This window comes from Periplaneta americana, chromosome 12, assembly GCF_040183065.1.
Source record: "Periplaneta americana isolate PAMFEO1 chromosome 12, P.americana_PAMFEO1_priV1, whole genome shotgun sequence".
NCBI lineage: Eukaryota > Metazoa > Arthropoda > Insecta > Blattodea > Blattidae > Periplaneta > Periplaneta americana.
Genome location: NC_091128.1, coordinates 35392522 through 35413689, shown reverse-complemented (window position 1 = coordinate 35413689; position 21168 = coordinate 35392522). Strand labels below are relative to the sequence as shown.

General features: G+C 35.9%; 1 protein-coding gene across 4 annotated transcripts in view; it reads right to left on the bottom strand.

Annotated features, from left to right (window-relative positions):
- LOC138710248 (uncharacterized) overlaps positions 1–21006 on the bottom strand; it is a 37772-nt gene extending 16766 nt beyond the window's left edge. Inside the window, exons 1-4 of one of the 4 annotated variants that reach the window (XM_069840942.1) lie at positions 9758–10037; positions 6363–6440; positions 4246–4343; positions 697–834 (exon numbers count right to left, since the gene is read on the bottom strand). In XM_069840942.1, the coding sequence (XP_069697043.1) occupies positions 697–834; positions 4246–4338 (231 nt within the window). In that variant the 5' untranslated portion in view covers positions 4339–4343; positions 6363–6440; positions 9758–10037. Of the gene's footprint in view, positions 1–696; positions 835–4245; positions 4344–6362; positions 6441–9757; positions 10038–15233 lie in introns of those variants that run through there. The other 3 variants (XM_069840943.1, XM_069840944.1, XM_069840941.1) reach the window with 3 other exon arrangements.
- Between the last annotated feature and the right edge of the window lie 162 nt (positions 21007–21168).

The window sequence follows — 21168 nt, the reverse complement described above, 5'->3', positions numbered from 1 at the left end:
TGACTTTATCGCTGTAATGAGAATGTGTAACACACTTGGATGGCCTCTCGAATCCAAGATATCGTGTTGTTTGCTTGTTAATGTATCCATCCAACATAACATGATTCATCAATAAACAAAAAGGAAATCTTCATTTTTATATACATTTTCAAGAGTCCGAGCACAAAACAGACGCTTTTCATTTAAATCACGTCCTTCCAAACAGTGACTAACCTGTATGCAGTACGAAAATGCACCCAATTCATGGACCATTTGTTGAACTGACATTCCCATCAGATTTAATTCCTTGGCGAGCCATCACTGGCTCCCCTAAAAATTCACAATTTTGTCAAAAACCATACCCGCAAGTGCATTGTCTGTAGTGTTTTTCTTCTCCCACTTCTTCCTTTGCATTGACACAAAACTGAGTCAGTTCTGGGCCATATTGTACCTTGAAAACCATAAGGATTACTGTTGAAAACTCTTCCTTAAAATTTGAAAATTATAGTCACAAGGTAGTTCAAATTTAGGATATTCTGGAACAAACAGGTAAGTAGCAAACGATATGCTGAGTTTCACTCTGTCCACATTATAAACCAAAGACCACTACCAAATGTACAGTAAGTGTCAATGGCGAACTGGGTGATAGTTAAAAATTGGTAGATGAAGAAGATGATAAACAAAAGAAGTGACAGAGTGCCGCTGAGCCCCACTTACCTCAGATTCACATTTTATCATGGTGAAACTATTTGGCTCTACATTTTCCTCAGATTTCATCCCAGATGTAACATCGTAACTGTAGTCCAAGCATTCCTCCTTTATCCTAACCATGTGCAGATCCAATAAATTCCCTTCCTGTAGAACAAAGAGAGACAATGAATATTGCAGTGTGCTATATGCCGCTCACATGTGTTACGGGTCTGCACAATGGTGATTCACTAATACTTGCACCATACAGTAGAAATTATGATACTAATTGGGAGCAGAACAGAGGGCGCATTTTAACAGCTGCATGTCTGAGAAAAGGGAATGCTTCACATCTGAGATTGAATAAATTATCAACAAATGTATAATGGAAACCAATTTACATTATGCAGTAAAACTTAAATCATACGTTTCACATTTAAGCATTTCTTTTTCACTTAATCTGAGGTCCTAGCAAGACTGCTATATTTTTCTTGACGAGTTATTTTGGGTACTGTATATTTGTCATTTGTATGTTCTAAAATCAATTTTACTCGAAATTATGTTTGCTGCGAAAATGTAACATTGCGAAAATACATTACGTGTTCAATGTAACTTTTATTCACAACAATGTGACTTTTAGTTCTAAATCGAAACACACACCCATCAACAATGGGAATTCCACTCAACACAGCAATACAGTAGTCATTATTACATTCCACCGACCGACAATGGCAATTCACGTGTATTATTGAGAACAACAATGTACTCCTAATTCCAACTAACGTTCCAATGTACAAAACAAAACTGTCAGTTCTCAGTTCGTTCGCCTTCACTAGTTCTTCTAGCTCACTCACTCAAGTTGACGGTACATCGAACGCCAAGTCTTCCGGATACAATTCACTGCATTTCGAACCCAAGACTTCCAGATACGCCGCACTCGCCTGGACACTGCCACAGTTGCGGACCTACTCAAGTTCACTGCACGTCGAACTCAGGTTCACCTCACTCCAAGGCTTGAAGACTAGCTAGCTGTCTCACAACTGACAAACTAACTGACGACTCACTCGCCCTTTTATTTATTAAATCACACGTTCTCGAATCTTTGGTTAGCGTGGCTTTTTCGAACCTTCCAGGGGATACGTTTCTAGATGTTCCCCCCCTGCTCCCTCTGCTCTGCATCACCACGCAACGTGCTGCAGCCCCCTCCAAAGCCCGAGCCTCGTCTCCCCGCGCCTTCCTTCGCACCGTGTTGCGCTGGATATGCACCCGCAATCCCGAGGCAACTAGACTGTTCCAGCACGGTTGCCACATTATTAAGATGAGGCCCATTTTGAAAATCATGAAAATTGGAAGATCCCCATACTCTCCTCCTACAATCTTGTGTTCCTTTAAAGATGCTGTTACTGATTTAGAAATGGTGAAACGTTTTGTAACATATCACGATGTAAATGAACAAATTATGGAACATTAATCACAATCTGAGAGCACTGCTTATTCTTTAGGAGCAAGCAGACCACAATAATTGACTTTTTTTTGTAAAATAATCACATGTTTTTAAATTTAATGCTAATTCAATGTTATTGTCATCAGCTTTACGTTGTTCTCACTTATGCTTCTTTTTCTTCAGACCCCCATATAAAAACATGCAAATGAAGTTTTACTGTATGAGGTAGAAAATTATCTATGCAGTCACTGCAATGTTTTCTTGTGCCATCTGCATATTTGATGCAGTCTTCACCACGATACCTGAGAAGCATACTTAAGAAGAAAAACCGAAGTTTTATCGATGTTCAAGCTCAATGTGAGCAATATTATTGACTGCAAACTTCTTTACCGTGTTAAAATGATATTTAAGTGTTAAAAGTTTACATCGGAAAATGAAGAACCCATATTATTGATTCAAGTCACACAGGGGCAATAGTCTAGATGCAGAGCATTTCATGATCAGGAATCTCTGATCAATGTCTGCCACAATGCCAATTGCAGCAGGGAACAATGTCTTTACAAAACCCAATGAAAAGATATTCAGTGGCATCATATAAAGCAATCTTCATGAACAATCCAGAGTGCCTCTGTGCTTGTGACGAAGATGGTCAGCCATAAGATTACATTTTACCTGTCACAACAGGAAGAATCCTGAGAGTGGATTAATAATAATAAAGGTAAAGATAAAGGTAAAGGTATCCCCGTAACATGCCATGAAGGCACTTGGGGGGCATGGAGGTAGAGCCCCATGCTTTCCATGACCTTGGCACTAGAATGAGGTGGTGTGGTCGGCACCACCCTCTGACCGCCTTTTACCCCCAGGAAAGACCCGGTACTCAATTTTATAGGAGGCTGAGTGAACCTCGGGGCCATTCTGAAAGTTTGGCAACGAGAAAAATTCCTGTCACCACCTGGGATCGAACCCCGGATCTTCCAGTCCGTAGCCAGCTGCTCTACCAACTGATTATTACTTACTACTTATTTATTTACTAATATTTATTGTGCTGTACAACAGCCTGGGGCCAATAACAGTTCAGCACAAGATAAAAGTTAGCAAAAGATTTACAGTGAACAAGGAATTACAAAAACAGTGCATACAAATAATTATTAAACTTAGAGACAAATACAAATAAACAATAATGACAAAATGGATAACTCCAACATACATGATATAGAAAAGCTCAAAAACAACATAAATGAATGAAATTGAGATGAATGTGATTTGGTGAGTATGCTTAATATAAGTAGAACCAAACAACTATACATTAATCGGATCTGAATTAATACAATGTAAATTTCCATCTGTCATGCATCTGACAACTGGAGAGATAGATTTCGGCTTATTGGTATAAAAATTGTTTGAAATCTTAAACCATTCAAAGGGGCTCGAAGATAGATATTGCTTATGAAGGATTCACAATCAATATCACCCTTTAAAGCCTTACAAAAGAATAAGTAGTCAAGTTCAAGACTTCTAGTATAAAGACTAGAAAAGTTAAAATATTTACAAGCACGCTCATAATTGAATACAGGTGAATTTGGTAAAAACCTAAAAGCACATAGGGACATAAATTTTCTTTGGGTGATTTCCAATTTAACTGAATCAGTAGAAGTAACAGAATTTCAGGCAACAGATGCATATTCAAGTTTAGATATTATTAATGTATAGTATAGAATTACAAGAGTAGCAGGAGTAGAAAAAGAATAAGTCCTTAGAAGTCCGAGCATTCTAATGGAATGATTATAAAAATATGTTTGACATGATTATGAAAATGTAATTTGGTATCGAGTAGAACTCCCAGGTCTCTAATGCAGTCTTTCCTTATAATGCTGATATTATTAAGAGTATAATTAAATTTAAGAGAAGTGGTTTTTCTAGAGAAGGAAATGACAAAAGTTTTCGATTCATTATATTTTCATTCCATTATCAGCAGACCATAGCTCAATAGCATTTATATCATTTTGAAAAGTTAAACAGTCTGCCAGACTATTAACATCTAACTAAACACACTGGGCCAGTGGTTCATACTGCAGCTCGAAGAGAGCATTTCAAATCCAAGGTATCACAAATACAGTACCTCACTACATGTTTACCTCTGAGAAAAGCTTACTATCCGGTACTTCTGTGTCATCACTTGTATGTATAGCCAATGGGTTGATCTCAGATTCCATCTTGGTCACATCCATCAAAACTGAAAGACATTTAAGATATTGCATTTATCTCTAGAATATTAGCTGTTGTAAAAGTCTTATTCGAAGTGGTTACAACATATTTGCTAAGACTTAGAAACTTCTCATGAACTAATTACCTGCTATGAGAAGATAGAGATCACACTTGGTATTAGATAAAAGGCCATTATGAATTAGATTATGCACACCGCCAAAAAACAAAATCAAATTCCACTTCGTTATAGGATGTCTAGACAGTGTGCAAGCACAAGTGTTAATATGTCTATCAGTTAAGGATACTGCTACGTTAACTACCATGTTTTCAAAATACATATTTTTTCGTATTGTATTCTATAGTGGAGCAGTAGGGCTCTACTGTATTTTAAGATATGTTTTAAATTCTACAATTTTTCGTAACGTATTCTACAGTTGAGTTGTAGGGCTCTTCTGTATTTTACAATACTAAATGTTAATTTCTGTTTTCCTTTTCAGTATCCCTACAAAAATCACTATTTTGTCCTCTGCTGGGAGTAATGGTCAGCACGTCTGGCTATGAAATGAGTGGACCTGGGTTCAAATCCTAGTCGGGGGTATTTTACAAAATCTACAGAACTGAAAGGAAAAATAAACATGGTGAAATCCTATTAAAATTTCGAACCTGGAAAATATTGAATGTAGTGCCACAACTGTATTGCTCAATCATCATGAAACAACAATAATACTGTGTATAACCAACCTATAAAATCCTTGCTCTTATCAGACTTGGACAAACTCATACATACCACACAAAATGTAATTATTTTAGGAGATTTAAATGCTAAACATCAAAGTTGGAACTCCTTAACTCAGAACTCAAGGTGGAAAGTCTTGCAGATTCACAGCACTCAAAATAATTACTGGTATGCAATTGTAACCCCGGACATATCAACAGTTTACCCTTACAATGCTAGATTTGCACCTGATATTCTAGATATAGCTCTATTTCATCATACTGCAAACATACTGTCTCTTACAACAGCTGACTTAAACGCAGATCACAATCCTGTATTAATAACCATTGATTAGAGCGAAGGTCATACACTTTTCACGAATTATAGGAAGAAATTCTTACCAATATCCCTAGAAATACGACAATAAACTAAAAGTGAAATAGATGCAGCTTTTCAAATATACACATGTACAATTAAAGATGCCTTCGAAAGAGTTACACATTACAAGACACATAAACAAGTGCAATATAAAATTATAGAACTTGAATCACTTCTAAACTGTAAAAGGAGATTCAGAAGAAGATGGCAGAAATAAAAGATTTGTGCAGATAAAACTGCACTGAAAGAAATTAAAAATGAAGTTAGAAACTTACGAAATTCAGACAGGATAATTTTGATGAAAAACTTCTATGTGAATGAGACACTTACAAAATGAGGAAAATTAGTCATACCTTGTCAGGAAAAAGAACCAGACCTGAGAACCATACGCTATAAATCTGTGATGAAACAGTAGTGTATAGCAATCAAGAGAAAGTAGATATTATTGCTAGAAATGTATAGTCAAAGGCTTCAAACAAACAATCTTGCAAAATGTAATGATAATTTCACTCCTGATGTAGAATTGACATTTAAAAATTATTTCAGTAAACGTCCTGGAAGTTTGCCAGAAATTATTAAATTTGTTGTTCAGAAGAAAGATAATAAAAGATCAATTCTTGTCTTCGATTAAATTATTACCCCTATGAATAGAAGAAATGAATTGTTATTGCACTCCCAAAACCAGGAAAGAGTTCATTATATCCGGGAAATTTAAGAAAAACCACTGTATTAAATATGATAAAACTTATTTCACAATAAAAATATTAATTAACTTACATACCTAATGAACAGTTTGGGTTCAGAGAACACCACAGTACAACACATCAACTCTATCGTGTATGTAATCACATAAATACTACTATAAGTATTAATCAACACACAGTTTGTCTTCCTAAATGTTGAAAAAGCATTCAACACAGTTACTTACAAAATTGATAATAACATCTGACCTACCTGATACCTATGTTCACATCATTAACAGCTTCCTAACAGAAAGAACGTTTAAGGTGAAAATCAGTAACATATTCTCTCCTGAAAAAAACAATAAATGTGGAATTTTATAAGCTAAACTTTTTTAATATCTATATACCGCAGATTTCTCTCGTACCAAAAAATGTCATTTTGGCCAATATGCTGATGAATCCGTCATATTCACTAGAGACATGGATAATCATAATACATACAGAAATTTAGAAGGTTACTTAAGCAAGACATAAAATTGGCTCATAAACAGGAAAATAAAAATCAATGCCTGTAAGAGTTCTGTAGTAATTTTCACTCAAAGATGATCACAAGAACCATTTGAACTGAAGCTTCTTGACATAGTACCGGTAATTCCAAATCAAAAAGAAACAATTTATTTGGAAATACTTATGGACCACAGACTTTCTTTTAAGCCTCGCATAAATAAAATTGCTGCCAAAGGATCTGCTATGTTTCAATATTTGGATCCTTTATTCAAGTTGCCATCACTGAGTTAGTGGACTAGAAAACTTTGTATAGCCTATAACAATAACCAAAGCTAGTCTGCTATATGCTTGGTCATCTGTAAATGGGTCTACAGAGAAGACTGTGTGGTGTACAGAAAAGAGTTCTGCGCATAATTGCTGGAGCTGATTACACATCATCCAATAAATTTTTACATGAAGTTTTGGACACCACATCAATTAAAGAGTTTTCGGAAACTTGAAAACTAAAATTTATACATATATTGAAAAAAACATCCAAACACTTTGCTACAAGCATAAACAATAAGACCCAAGTTATACCAGCCATACCTTTTATAAATTCATCCTGAATTAACATCAAGGACTGAAGAACTAGACTCAACAATCGATAAGACTGAATGAATTAAGCTAGATTAACAATTACATTAAACAACAAAATTAATTATTGGCATAAAAAATTTATCCCAGCGAGATTCGAGCTTATGTCTTTCCCAGAACAAACCCTATAAGTACACAATTTAGCGACCATAGCTAAACATACACTTAAGAAACGTTATGATAAAACTAGTATATCGGTAAAATCCTAGAATCAGTCGCTGTTTTTCCAGACCAACCAGCATCTGTGAACTGAAATTATTCTATTCTCCCTGGACCTCTCGACAAAGTGGATTATGCAATAGTGTGATCAAAGAATCAGTCGCTGTTTTTCCAGACCAATAGGAGATCTATGACGCGATATGCCATCACGCACAATGGCAATACTTAAAATATGAATTTAATCGGGGAGTGGTCACCCCTGCTGCAACCACTTTTCTTTGTCCCACCTTACACTACTCGATTGCATTCCCTTCTTCACATATTTTTCTCTAGGGATTTATAAATAGCAAGAAAAAAAGGGATAACATTGGCATACGTTAGGTGTAATATAGGTTTGCATAATTGTGTTATTGCGTGGAAGTAAACAAATCAGCATCTGTGAATTGAAATTATTCTATTCTCCCTAGACATCTTGGCAAAGTTGATTATGCAATAGTGTGTTTGATTTGAATTGGGATATATGTGTACGTCGTGTGTCAAGTGAACAGGGAGAAGAGAAATCTAGAGGGAAGGGAAACCTTTTATACCCATATGACTTAGCTATAGCTGTGCATAAGAATATAAAGGTTAATATTTTTTTACTGCTATCATGATATTTGCAAGCGGAAGGTAGAACATCTTGTTTATCAGTGAATACACGTCGCAGAAGACAACAGTAAAATAAAACAGTCTCTTTCACTTGTTTCAATTCTTCTGAAGAATTAGCGTAACATTGTCAGTAACTGCGAGAATCCCTCTTAAGGACATTTGACTCTTCCAGAGCCTTCTTCAGTTACAAGCCGGAGCCATACATCGGTAAAACTGTAATTAACTGTCAAATGGAGGCCTATGATCCATAACATGTGCTGGTGCTAATGCCGATTTTCAATGTAAATTAATGTTACAATATAAGTGTGTCTACGGAATTATGTTCGCAGTCATACCAAACGTTAATTGTTGATGTATTATAAACTAAGTGCGTGTTGGCGATAAAAACAAGACAATAAATGAAAATATGGCTGCAGTCTTTAGCAACTTTTATGGTTATTATTCATGACAAAGTGATTGACAATTCTCCTAAATATTAAATATTGTATAAACTACATTTTTACAGTCTTACTTGTGGTTTGTGGTGTGTCAGAATTCTGGCCAAATTGTTGGGTCTCGCCTGCTATATCAATAAAGTTACGCCGTTGATTTTCAAGCTCATTGTAAACACCTCTTTGTGATCCCATAAATGTTGCAGTTTTGTTGAAGATTCGGAATGCCTGCTGTACGTTAGAACTATCTATAATTTGTAGAAGCATACACTCACTTTGTTGATTTTCAAGGTTTGTTAATTAATATTATTTCTTTTATAATAAATTAGTTATGAACATGTTTCTTTTCACTACGTATTTACAGGATTTAAAGTTCACTGAGTTTACGCTAATTGGCACACACTTAATAGATAATGTTGTGTTTTGTTACGTACTATGTTGAAAGTATGTTTCTTCAGTTTTTCATAGGTCTTTATACTCGGCCTTGGCCTATTTAAAATTATATTTTTTTAAATTTATAACAAATAATTTAGGATAACAGTATTGCTATGGTGACTGCCGAGATTGACTAAACTGGCTTCCCCGGCATCTGAAATATTTATAGAAAAACGCAACAGATGATCACATGAAGTTAAAATGTATATGATATCCTACACCTTTCACGTCAGAGGTGAAACAACATAAAGCGGCAAAACATTGTCAATTTACTAGCCACATAATGGTTAATTGATTGGAATAGGGTATTGCGAAAGTACGTCATTTTGTTTATTTTTGGTAGGCCTACAAGTAACATTTCTTGAAGTATTTATTTATTTTCCCTTGTACCATCAATAAAAAACACGTATGCTTTTAATTTTTTAAAGTTATAAGTGGCTGTATGCAAGTACTTACGCGGTATTCTGAAACTCACATAAAATACCATTTCGGATTCCGTACTAAATTACGTACATCCATACACTGATTTTTTTTTATTTTAGTAGCTTATTTTACGACGCTTTATCAACATCTTAGGTTATTTAGCGTCTGAATGAGATGAAGGTGATAATGCAGGTGTAATGAGTCCGGGATCCAGCACCGAAAATTACGCCGGAAGAAACCTCAACCAGGTAACTTGACCTAACCGGGAATCGAACCCGGGCCACCTGGTTTCACGGCCAGACGCACTAACCGTTACTCCACAGCTGTGGACAATACACTGAATCTTGATCACATGCACTTAGTTTTGTAACAATTAATGTCAAAAATGTACATGTGACAACGAAATCAAAACACTAAAACGTCATACCTTTATTTCGCCTCCGCCCGCCTCCACTCAGCGTTGCCAAACATACACATGCTCCGGCTTGTAACTGAAGATGGCTCCGACTGTTCCCAGATATAATTACATGGTGTTGCTACGAAGTGACGGTGGTATTAAATATTTACCAATTTTTTCCATTGTTTCTTACTACCAAATTGCTATTATGTTTTTTACAAATTGATAAATAATATAGTATGATTATGAACTAGATTAAGATCTAGAAATGAGCTTGAAGCCAAGATTTCCAACATTCACTGCACAGCAACTTGGGTAAACATCGCCAGAATTTCAGCTGACAGTACAACAGGCAAGGGTATTCAGGTTGCCGTGACATCAGCGTATAGATCGTTGCTTACAAGATTTCTTTGTTTCCATTAAATTGACATGTCATTAGTGACGGCAGAAAACACCTGAGAGAAGCGAGATGCAGACATTACTAAACCCCATTTCAGTTTGGTTGATAGGCTTTCCCCTCTATTCACACTCTCTACCGTCAGTAAAGGGGAAGCTGCAACTGTCCATCTTACTAATGATCGACTAATTGACTTTCAACACAGGACAAAATTGTATTATTGAAAATGTTTACCGGTAATCTATATTTTGAAAGCATATACTAAGTGTTAATATTTTCTTTTATTGCTGTTTATATCAACTGGTACATTAGAAAGCTACTGAGAGCAGAAGATAAATTTTTTATTTTAGTAGGTTATTTTACGACGCTTTATCAACAGCTTAGGTTATTTAGCGTCTGAATGAGATGAAGGTGATAATGCAGGTGAAATGAGTCCGGGGTCCAACACCGAAAGTTACCCAGCATTTACTCATATTGCGTTGAGGGAAAACCCCGGAAAAAACCTCAACCAGGTAACTTGTCCCGACCAGGAATCGAACCCGGGCCACCTGGTTTCGCGGCTAGACGTGCTAACCGTTACTCCACAGGTGTGGACAGCAGAAGATAAATGTTTTCTTCACCTCTAGTTGCTACTCTATAGCATACACAACGAGACAATCTGCACTGTGTCACTCCCTCCTGATATAATACAAACTAACATTTCTTAATTTAATTATTAATTGGAAATAGTACGAACGACACTAAAATATACACAAACATGTAATTGTCAAACTTGTATCACTGTATTTTATATCCATTTATGTACTTTATTTAATATTTTATTTTCTTGTTTGTACAGCTTGGGGAGTGCAGGTATAAGAGGTAACAGCTACCCTTCTGTTACTGACGGACTCAGGGCAAGTAGAAGGGGAAAGAAATGCCTTCGCATCCTCTCAACTTGTATGAAATGTCGTTTAAAAGAGAAATGGGGATCGTGAAGAGCAGATGTGCATGTGCATATGAGCGGCAATATTCTAAAAAAAAAAAAAAAAAAGAAATCATCTCTGAGAATCCGGAGATACTTGTTTATGTTTTGGGAAATCGTCAAATGCGGAAACCATTTCTAATCACATATATTGCTGACTAACTTCCTAATTTAATTTAATTCTAACTCCTGATTTAAAAACTGTTTACACACACTAAAATATCACATCATTTGCTATTACAATCGACTACAGATTAATCAGGCCTATTAGATATTTATTTCATCACTGCAAGGTGTGCAAGGAAAATCGCACAATTTTACTAATCCATAGACTTACTAAATAACCGCTAGACCGCTCACTGGCGCTAGTGTTATGCTCCCAAATTGAACAGTCGACGGGCGGCCATTTGTTTGGTTGAGCTGAATAAGTATGTTTCGTTTTTAATTGCAGCAATGCACACGGATATAAAGATAAGGAAGGAAAGTTACATTTCACTAATTAGTTAATCTTTAACCCTGCTGTTCTGTTCGGGTCTATATGACCCAAAGTGAATATTGTTTCCTTAATATTTTCTTGAAATAGTAAAGTATGCTCATGAGATTCAGTGACTTTGTCTAATAATGCAATATACGCTTGTAATTCAAAAGTAATTAAAATTTTTCAAATAGATTTGTTGTAATTTGTAATTGTTATTTATGTAATGTTTGGGTCAATATGACCCAACATAAGATTTTATTGCTTTCTAATGTGGTATTATTACTTTTCTAGAAATTTTATCTTACTTTTATTATAATGTGTAGAAATTCAATTATTGCCGACAATAATATACATCAATTTACAACAATTTACTGGTTTCCTGTTATTTTTCAGAATGAATTCCTTCTAAGCTGTGACATTTTACCTGAATAAATCAGTGGCGTATACTGGTTAAAGGGTTTGGGCTACCACTGACCCTATTATTACACAAAATATATCTAACAATTACTTTAATTTTAATTACTATGGTAAAACTAATAATACAAAATTATTACATTATGTTATATTATAAACTTTTTCTTTTGTAATTTCCTTGAGCTACCGCCGGTAGCCCGCAAAATACGCCCCTGGAATAAATATTTCAGTGTTGTTTCTCAGTTTGAGTTCAGACACCATGACGGAAAGACCATTGAGTAATGTTCAGTTAGTATCAATTGTGAATTCCTCCGATAGTGAAGAGTTGTTTCAGAATTTGAAGATAATGTAAGTTGTGAATCTGAAAGTGAAAGTGATGACGATTCTGACAGTCAATATTGTTCAGTCATTTCTTTCAAAAAATCAAGGTATAAAATGGCAGTTGAATCCACCTCCACAACAGGACCATCTTTCTCCCTCGAACGTAATCAAGACTACACCGGGAGTTACTAGGTATGCCACCACTAGAATAACTGATATAAAAAGTTGGTTTGAAGCAATATTTTCTGCAAGAATTGAAAATAAAATAATATAGATGGCAAACATAGAAGGGTGGCGAGTTTACGGCCAGCAATGGACAAATATCGACAGTATTGTTTTCCAGGCTTATGTAGGACTCTTGCTTCTTGTTAGTGTTATTCTATCTCATGAGGAGTCAACAAAAGTTTGTGGTATCAGAAAACGAACAGACAAATTTTTCGGGCAACTATGTCACTTGAGAGTTCTTGCAAGATATCACGAGTCTTGCGATTTGATAAGAATTCTAATAGAGAATAACGAAGACGAACTGATAAACTTGCTGCTATTCGTTGCATTTGGGAGAAATGGGTGGAGGTCCTTCCTAAATTCTTCAATCCTGGCGAAAGTATGACTGTCGAACAGTTAGTAGGATTTTGAGGTCGCTATCCCGTCAAGGTGTATATTCCCAGCAGACCATAGACATATGGAATAAAAATATGGATGTTTGTGACAGCCAAACTTCATATACATAGGTAACACAAGCTTATAAAGGGAAAGAATATGGAGCACTAGAAAAAATCAGGATATGAGGATAGTGTGTGATCTTACCAGTGACCCAAGGGGTCAAAATGTAACGTGTGACAACTTTTTCAGTTCTTACAATTTGGAACAAATACTTTTGAAAATATTGACGATGTTGGAGACTATACGGAAAAATAAGTCAGAACTTCCACAGCAAATGAACAACAAGGAAGTTCATAGCTCTTCATTCTACTTCACAAATTATATTACTGTGGTCAATTGTATTTCAAAGAAAAAAAATGTTGTGGTAATGAGTAGGCCTACACTGCGTCATGACAATGGAGTCAGCAACAGGAATGACAAGAAGCCTAAAATGATTTTAGATTATAATGTATCCAATGGGGCTGTAGATACATTTGACCAAGTAACATATACATATTATACTTGCAAACGAAAAATAAACAGATGGCCAGTGATACTTCTCTACAACATTCTTGATGTATCTGCTTACAATGCGTATGTCTTGTGAACTTCGATAGACCGAAATTGGAATGCAAACAAATTGACTAGAAGGAGATTATTCTTAGAGGAACTTGCAAAATCACTGACAAAGGAACATTTAAAACCTGAAGTCGACCTGGTTGGCGAGTTGGTATAGCGCTGGCCTTCTATGCCCAAGGTTGCGGGTTCGATCCCGGGCCAGGTCGATGGCATTTAAGTGTGCTTAAATGTGACAGGCTCATGTCAGTAGATTTACTGGCATGTAAAAGAACTCCTGCGGGACAAAATTCCGGCACATCCGGCGACGCTGATATAACCTCTGCAGTTGCGAGCGTCGTTAAATAAAACATAACATTTAACATAACATTTAAAACCTGAAAATGTGACAAGTACCGGTATCAGAGTCTACAACAGGAAAAACTGTAAAACGTGCACGCTGTAAGTTCTGTCCATCAAGCAATGACAATAAAACGAAGCTACAGCAAACATATTTATAAAGGTCATGTTACATACTTGTGTCCAAATTGTAAGCAATGAGGGAGAATTGTGTTATAAATGTATATTATACAATCATGTGATGTCACATATGTGTGTCCAAATTGTATTATAAATGTAGGATATATCGTGTGTTCTAGTTCCTTATGTTACGCAAAACATAAGACAGAAGTTAATCATTGTAACATAGCACGAGCATTTTGTTCAATCTATAATTTTTCATGGCCTAGTGCTGTATTATAAGTTAAACATTTGAGTCAAATTAATGTTTCTTCAATTTGTTGTTATTAATTTTTAATAACAATATACAAAAATAAAATAACAAAAGAATAATACGGCAAAATAAAATAACAAAACTGAATAATAGTAAAAAAGCAAAATAATGTAAGATTATAATAAAATAAGAAAATAAATAATAATAGTAATATTAACAAGAACAATAATGTTAAACTATGTTATTGTAGTCATACAAATGTTCACAAACATAATTTTGTAATTTTATATGTAATTTTAATAGGTCGGGTCATATTGACCCGAACAGTACATTCGTATAGTAAAATGTAACAGAACAGCACGGTTAATTTCTACGACGATTTTTGCTCCGTATTATGTTACAGAAGACAAACTATTGTACTTGTTTATGCTTCAGGTTTCCTCTGGGTAAAGATTCCCGTAAGGATAGTGGATAGGTGCAATATGCAGAGAGAATTTCTACCCTACAATGAATCATTCAGTGTGTTCAACTCATTTCGAAGATAGTTGTTAAATTTCAAACTACGTTATTACCATATAGGCCTACATTGTTATTGTCCTTCATCCACTCCATATACTTCATTTTCTGCAAACAGCTGTTGTTTCAGGTTATACATGAATAATTATTCGCCGAATTTAAAGAAACTGTATAAATTATAAAAAGTTAATTTTTTAATATGACTGATTGAAAGCAACTCTTGTCTTAGTTACGGATTAATGAAACAGTTTCTTATACTACTAGTTACTACTGCTGCTGCTACTACTACTACTACTATTACAAGTCATAATAATAATAACAATAATAATAATAATAATAATACTAACAATAATAATAATAATGATTTTTTATTTCATACAGCAGTTTAACCTACAGATTAAATTAAAAAGTAGACATTAATTCTTCTATTAACCGTGGTTATGAATATTCACATTCAGAGTTTGATATTCAGATTGCGAGAAACACCACAAATGTAGCACTTGAACTTCTCGCCTGTATGTAGGCATGAATGCCTCCTCACAGATCCTGGAATGTGAAAAAATTTTTTTCACATATATCGCACTTATATGGCGTATCACCTGTGTGCAGACGTCCATGTCTCATAAGATCTCACAAAGGCGAGAAATCTTTTCCACAAAATATTGCATTTGAATGACCTTTCGCCTCAATGTTAGAGTTCATGTCGTAAAATGATCTCACCGAGAAAAACTTTTACCACAAACACGTGAAAAGCTTCTCGCCTGTATGCGACGTATTTTTAAGTCTATAGGCCTAGATCGAGAAAAACACTTACCACAAACTTTAAATTGGAATGGTTTCTCACCAGTATGCTGGCATTTATGAGATTTTAGTAATTCCGATTCAGAGAAGCATATCACACACACACACATCACATTTCAATATTTTCTCACAATTTACTACTGGGATTCTGGGAATTTTCTAAAATCTTGGCATTATTATTCACTTTGGTAGAAATCTTGCCTCCAATGCGACTATCAGTCTTCAAGTATTTTTCTCTTGCAAACAATTTGCAGATTTCTCTGATGACATAAAAAAGTAGGACAGTGGTTTATCGTCACAAACTCTTCAAACGTCTTACCTGTGTAATGTGGTGACAATTTAATGGCCTGGTTATCTGCAATGCTGTCACGAAAACATACTATAACTTTTAATTCAACAATAATATGATTTTTATTTCTAACTTTAACCACACACCCGTCAACAATGGGTATTCGACTGTACACAGCAACACAGTAGTCGTTATTGCACTCCACCGAACGACAATGACAATTCGCGTGCATTATTGAGGAGAACAACAATGTACTCCTAATTTCAACTAATGTTCACAAAGCACTATGTACAGAACAAAGCTGTCAGTTCTCAGTTCACAGTTCGTTCGCCTTGGCTAGTTCTTCTAGCTCACTCACTCAAGTTCAATGTACGTCCAACCCAAGCCTTGCAGATACAGTTCACTGCACTTCGAACCCAAGACTTCCAGATACAGTTCACTGCACTTCGAACCCAAGACTTACAGTTAGTTCACTGCACTTCGTTCCCGAGACTATCAGATATAGTTCACTGCACTTCGAACCCAAGCCTTCCAGACGCGGTTCCCTGCACGTCGAACCCAAGACTTCCGGGTACGCTGCACTTGCCTGGATACTGCCACAGTTACGGACCTACTCAAGTTCGCTGCACCTCTAACTCATATCCTCTGTAACATCTCCACTGTCCAAGACAAGACTAATTAGCTCTCGCAGCTGACTGACTAACTTACTCACTCACTTTACCACGATAGTCTAGAACGTTCTGCGTCGCGTAGCTTCTAGACCTCCACAATAATCGGTTTCCAGACGTTTCCTCCAGTCGCAGTCGCTTTTCTTCCCTCTCCCTCCGCACCACGGCTAGTGTCTCGTAGTTTTTCCATCCCTTCGCCCAGTACTGCGTCACAGCGCCCGCCAAAGCTCGAGTCTCGTCTCCCTGCGCCCTTCCTTCTGCAGGATGCGCGCGCGACTCCCGAGGCAACCAGACACGAGCAGAATGTTCCGGCTTGCCACCACAATACTTTCAGTGTGTAAATGAGCCACGAGTCAATAAATAATAATCTACTACAGTAAAAAATCTCCAAGGATCACATTTATAGAACATATTTCAATACAATATCAGAAACTCAAACTCACAATGTAAGATGAATATGAATTCTTTAATTATATAATATTTTTAATAACTAAAATATTACGGGATTCAAAATCAGTTATCGCAATAAGTTCCATAACACGTCTGCTACATCAAACTTTAATGGGAATTCGAAATTATGCCCATGAAATTATCACAATTTATAATATCATCAATAGCGATACAATTTTTACACTAGTCACTACACAACTTCTTTAAAAATACTTTTTAAGGAATCCAAAGGTTCACTGCCGCTTGTCATTGGTCCCTATCCTCAGCAACATTAATCCAGTCTCTACCATCATATTGCGCCTCCCTCATATCTATTTTAATATCATACTCCCGTCTACCCCTTGTCCTCCCCAAAGATCTTTTCACCTTCGGACATTAGTCACATCAGTCACGAGAAATATTCTTCAGTATATTTAAAATGCAGAGTAACATCAAAATGAAAGGTACTCCTGAAACATGCGAAAAATTAAATAACACACGCTTCAAAAATATTTGTTATTTAACGAAAGTTATTCAAGTTTGTAATCGGAAAGATACTTTGTAATAACACTGTATAAATAGTAACATGAGCTGCTTTCAGAAAGTTAAAAGGAGGATAGAAATGACAAAGGAAGCTTTCAATAGAAAGGGGAACATCTTCTGCAGACCTCTGGAAAAGAAACTAAGTAAAAGACTAGTGATGCTTTGTGTGGAGTGTGGCATTGTATGGGGCAAACACACGAGCATTACGACGAATTGAAGAGAAAAGATTGGAAGCATTTGAAATGTGGATATAGAGTGCGAAATGAACAGACAGAATAAGAAATGAAGTTGTGTTGGAAATAGTGGGCGAAGAAAGAATGGTCCTAAAACTGATCAGAAAGAGAAACAGCAATTGGTAGGATCACTGGCTGACAGGAAACTGCGTACTGAAAGAAATGGTTAACAGAAGAGTTCGGGGCAGGAAAATATATCCAATGATAGACGACATTAAGATACAAGAATCACATGCAGAGAGAAACAGAAAGACAGAAAATAGGAAAGATAGTGCTGGGTTTGCAGTGAAAGACCCACGCTTAGGGGGAAAACTAAAAAGAAATCAAGGACTGAAATATTCATCAAGAGTGACTGAATAAAGAAATTCTTTAAACTGTAGTATCATTCCAGTCTGAGGGTCAGTAAAAATTCTATCTTTTATTTTTGCTTGAGATAAAATGAGAACACTTGCCTGATGAGATGTAACTTAGAGCTTCAGAGTTCCTATTCTAATTTTCATAAAAGTTTACAAAGACTAATTTTATACAGATTGGAGGTAATCAATTCTTCTTTCTGGACACAAGCGGTTAATGAATTACACGTTTCAGGCCTGGAGCCAACTCTTTCTTGGTTAGATATCCCTTCCTGCACCAATACCTAAATAGTGTAGCCAATTTGAAGCCTCAGAAGAAATCCCAACATGTTAAAATCGCCACAAATGTCCCACATCCAAGGTTGAGTTTCCTCAAAAGGAACTTGACATTTACATAATTCTCTTTGACATGAGAATGTATTACTCTTCTTTCTATTGGCAGAACAACTTTGGGACTCTTTGCTATATGATATGTCAACTGGAGCAATGGATGACGGTATGTTAGAATATCGATAATATCTCTGATCTTTATACTTTTATAATATGTAATGTCCAACATGCAAAAGAAACAGTTATCGTCAAAGTTTTATAACGTCTCTCCATATTCGTGGATTTGCCGATTAGCACATATCCAACTCTCTAGACTGAAAGCCACCAAAGGACATGTAAGGAGTCCATGCAACATTCAGGTCATCAAGCAGTACTCCAATATAAGCTTGCTAAATCCCACACAACTCTGTTACAAACACAATTTTGTTTACTTGTCTATATCGGATATTATGTCCACAAACATAACAAAATGTGTCTATTGGAAATTTAGAACCTCTGGATACTGATAATGTCCATGTTTCTGCTCCTTAATTAAAAATGAATTAACAATTACCTTTTAAAAAACAAGTAGGCTAAAGGCATATTTGTATTCAGAACGATCATTTTATTCAGTAAACACTAACAAAGGAACATAAAACAATTTTTTGTTGCCTAGTGTTAGCACGGTATCATCTTAATAGCATTACAGACGCAGGTATATCAAAATGAAGACAAATTCTATGTACGGTATACGAAATCTGGTTTCCTAAAGATTCCAAGTTCTTTAGAACTCACTAAAACATATGAATTTTAACCTTCAGTACTGCACGTTCACAAACGTTACTGGATTTTTACTCTATGCTGTAGTAAAGATGTACAGCTATGAATTCCAGGACGCTGTAACAAATTATTCCCGAACAAGGATAATGAGTTACAAGAATGTTGATTTAACAAATAAATATATCCTCCCATTATTACACACCAAAAAGCAAAACGCCGTTAATATCAAAGTTGTTTCTAATTCATTTATATTAAATGACTAGACTGAAAGTCATGAGTAAAAAACACTAAAACAGACCGCAAAGCAAAACATTCACGCTCATAGCATCCGTGATTGTGCACATATTTTAATATGGAAATTTTCAAAAATTCAAAAATAATATAAACAGACTAAACATCTACATAGCTTTTAGTTCGTATATTTGCAAGCATGGAGTTTAAGATAGCTCAATTCACAAATGAGAAATTAATTACGCAGGAAAATAACTTCTTGCTTGAATATTAACGGTCATGCTTACAGACAACCCGACCCCAAGAAATATATAGAACAAACTGACCATTTAAATGTCATCTTATGCTATCATGCATCAAATTTCAAAGTGCATGAAACTGTGAAACGCTTTCCGCAGACATCACATTTGAATGGCATCTCTGCCGTCTCGCATGGATTTGCAGACGGTGTTTCTGTGTGAAACACTTACCACACACATCACATTTAAATGGCTTCTCGCCTGTGTGCAAGCGCAGATGTATTTTGAGAGAATACGCTCTTGAGAAACTGATATCACAGACATCACATTTGAATGGCTTATCGCCTCTGTGGTTACGTAAATGCCTTGTCAAAGTATTCAAAGACGAAAAACACATTCCACAGATATCGCATTTGCAAGCCTTGTCGCCTTTGTGCTGACGTGCATGATAACTAAGATTTCTTGAATTTGGAAAGCACATGTCACATACATCACATTTGAATAACTTCTCACCGGAATGTTGTTCTACAAGTTTTATGAGAACATCCAATTTTGTGACACCTTTTCCACAGATATCACATTTAAATGGTTTCTCTCCAGTGTGCTGACGTACGTGGACTTTCAAATTGCATGACTGTGAGAACCCTTTACCACATATATCACATTTAAAGGGCATTTCGCCAGTATGCTGTCGTATATGTATCTTCAAGGAATACGCTCTTGAGAAACTAGTGTTACAAATATCACACTTGTATGGTTTCTCGCCTGTGTGAATACGTATATGCCGTGTTAAGATCTGGAATGAAGATAAATACATTCCACACACATCGCATCTGAACGACTTTTCACACGTATGTTTCCGAGCATGGGCACCGAGATAACCTGAGGCAGAGAAAGCCTTACCACAAACTTGGCATTTGAAGGGCTTCTCCCCTGTGTGCTGACGTTTATGAATTCCGAGACTTTTCAAATTTGAAAAACGCTTTTCACACACACTTCACATTTGAAAGGCTTCTCTCCAGAATGCGTGTGGATATGTATCTTCAGAACATCCAATCTTGAGACACCTTTACCACAAATATCACAATTAAATTGTTTATGGACAGCGTGATTACGTCCGTGAACTTTCAGTTGGCATGACTGTGAGAAACACTTGCCGCATACATCACATTTTAAGTCAGTTTCGCCACTGTACTGACGTTGATGCATTTCCAGGGAACATGCTTTTGAGAATCTAGTATTACACATGTCACACTTAAATGGTTTATCGTTCATGTGACGAAGCACATGTGTTTTTAGTGAATTTAATAATGAGAAACTCTTACCACATACGTCGCATTTGTACGGCTTTTCGCTTGAATGACTCTCCAAATGTCTTCTGAAAGAGACAGAAGCTGGTAAAATTTTGTTACAAGTACCGGTAACAGATTTGTTTGAACTCTGAATTGTGTTATTTTGAACTAAGCCTTCGAGGACGTTGTTGCTGGAAAGAGCTTCCAACTTATCCTCTTTTTTTAAACATTCGTCGTTAATTTTAAGGTAAACA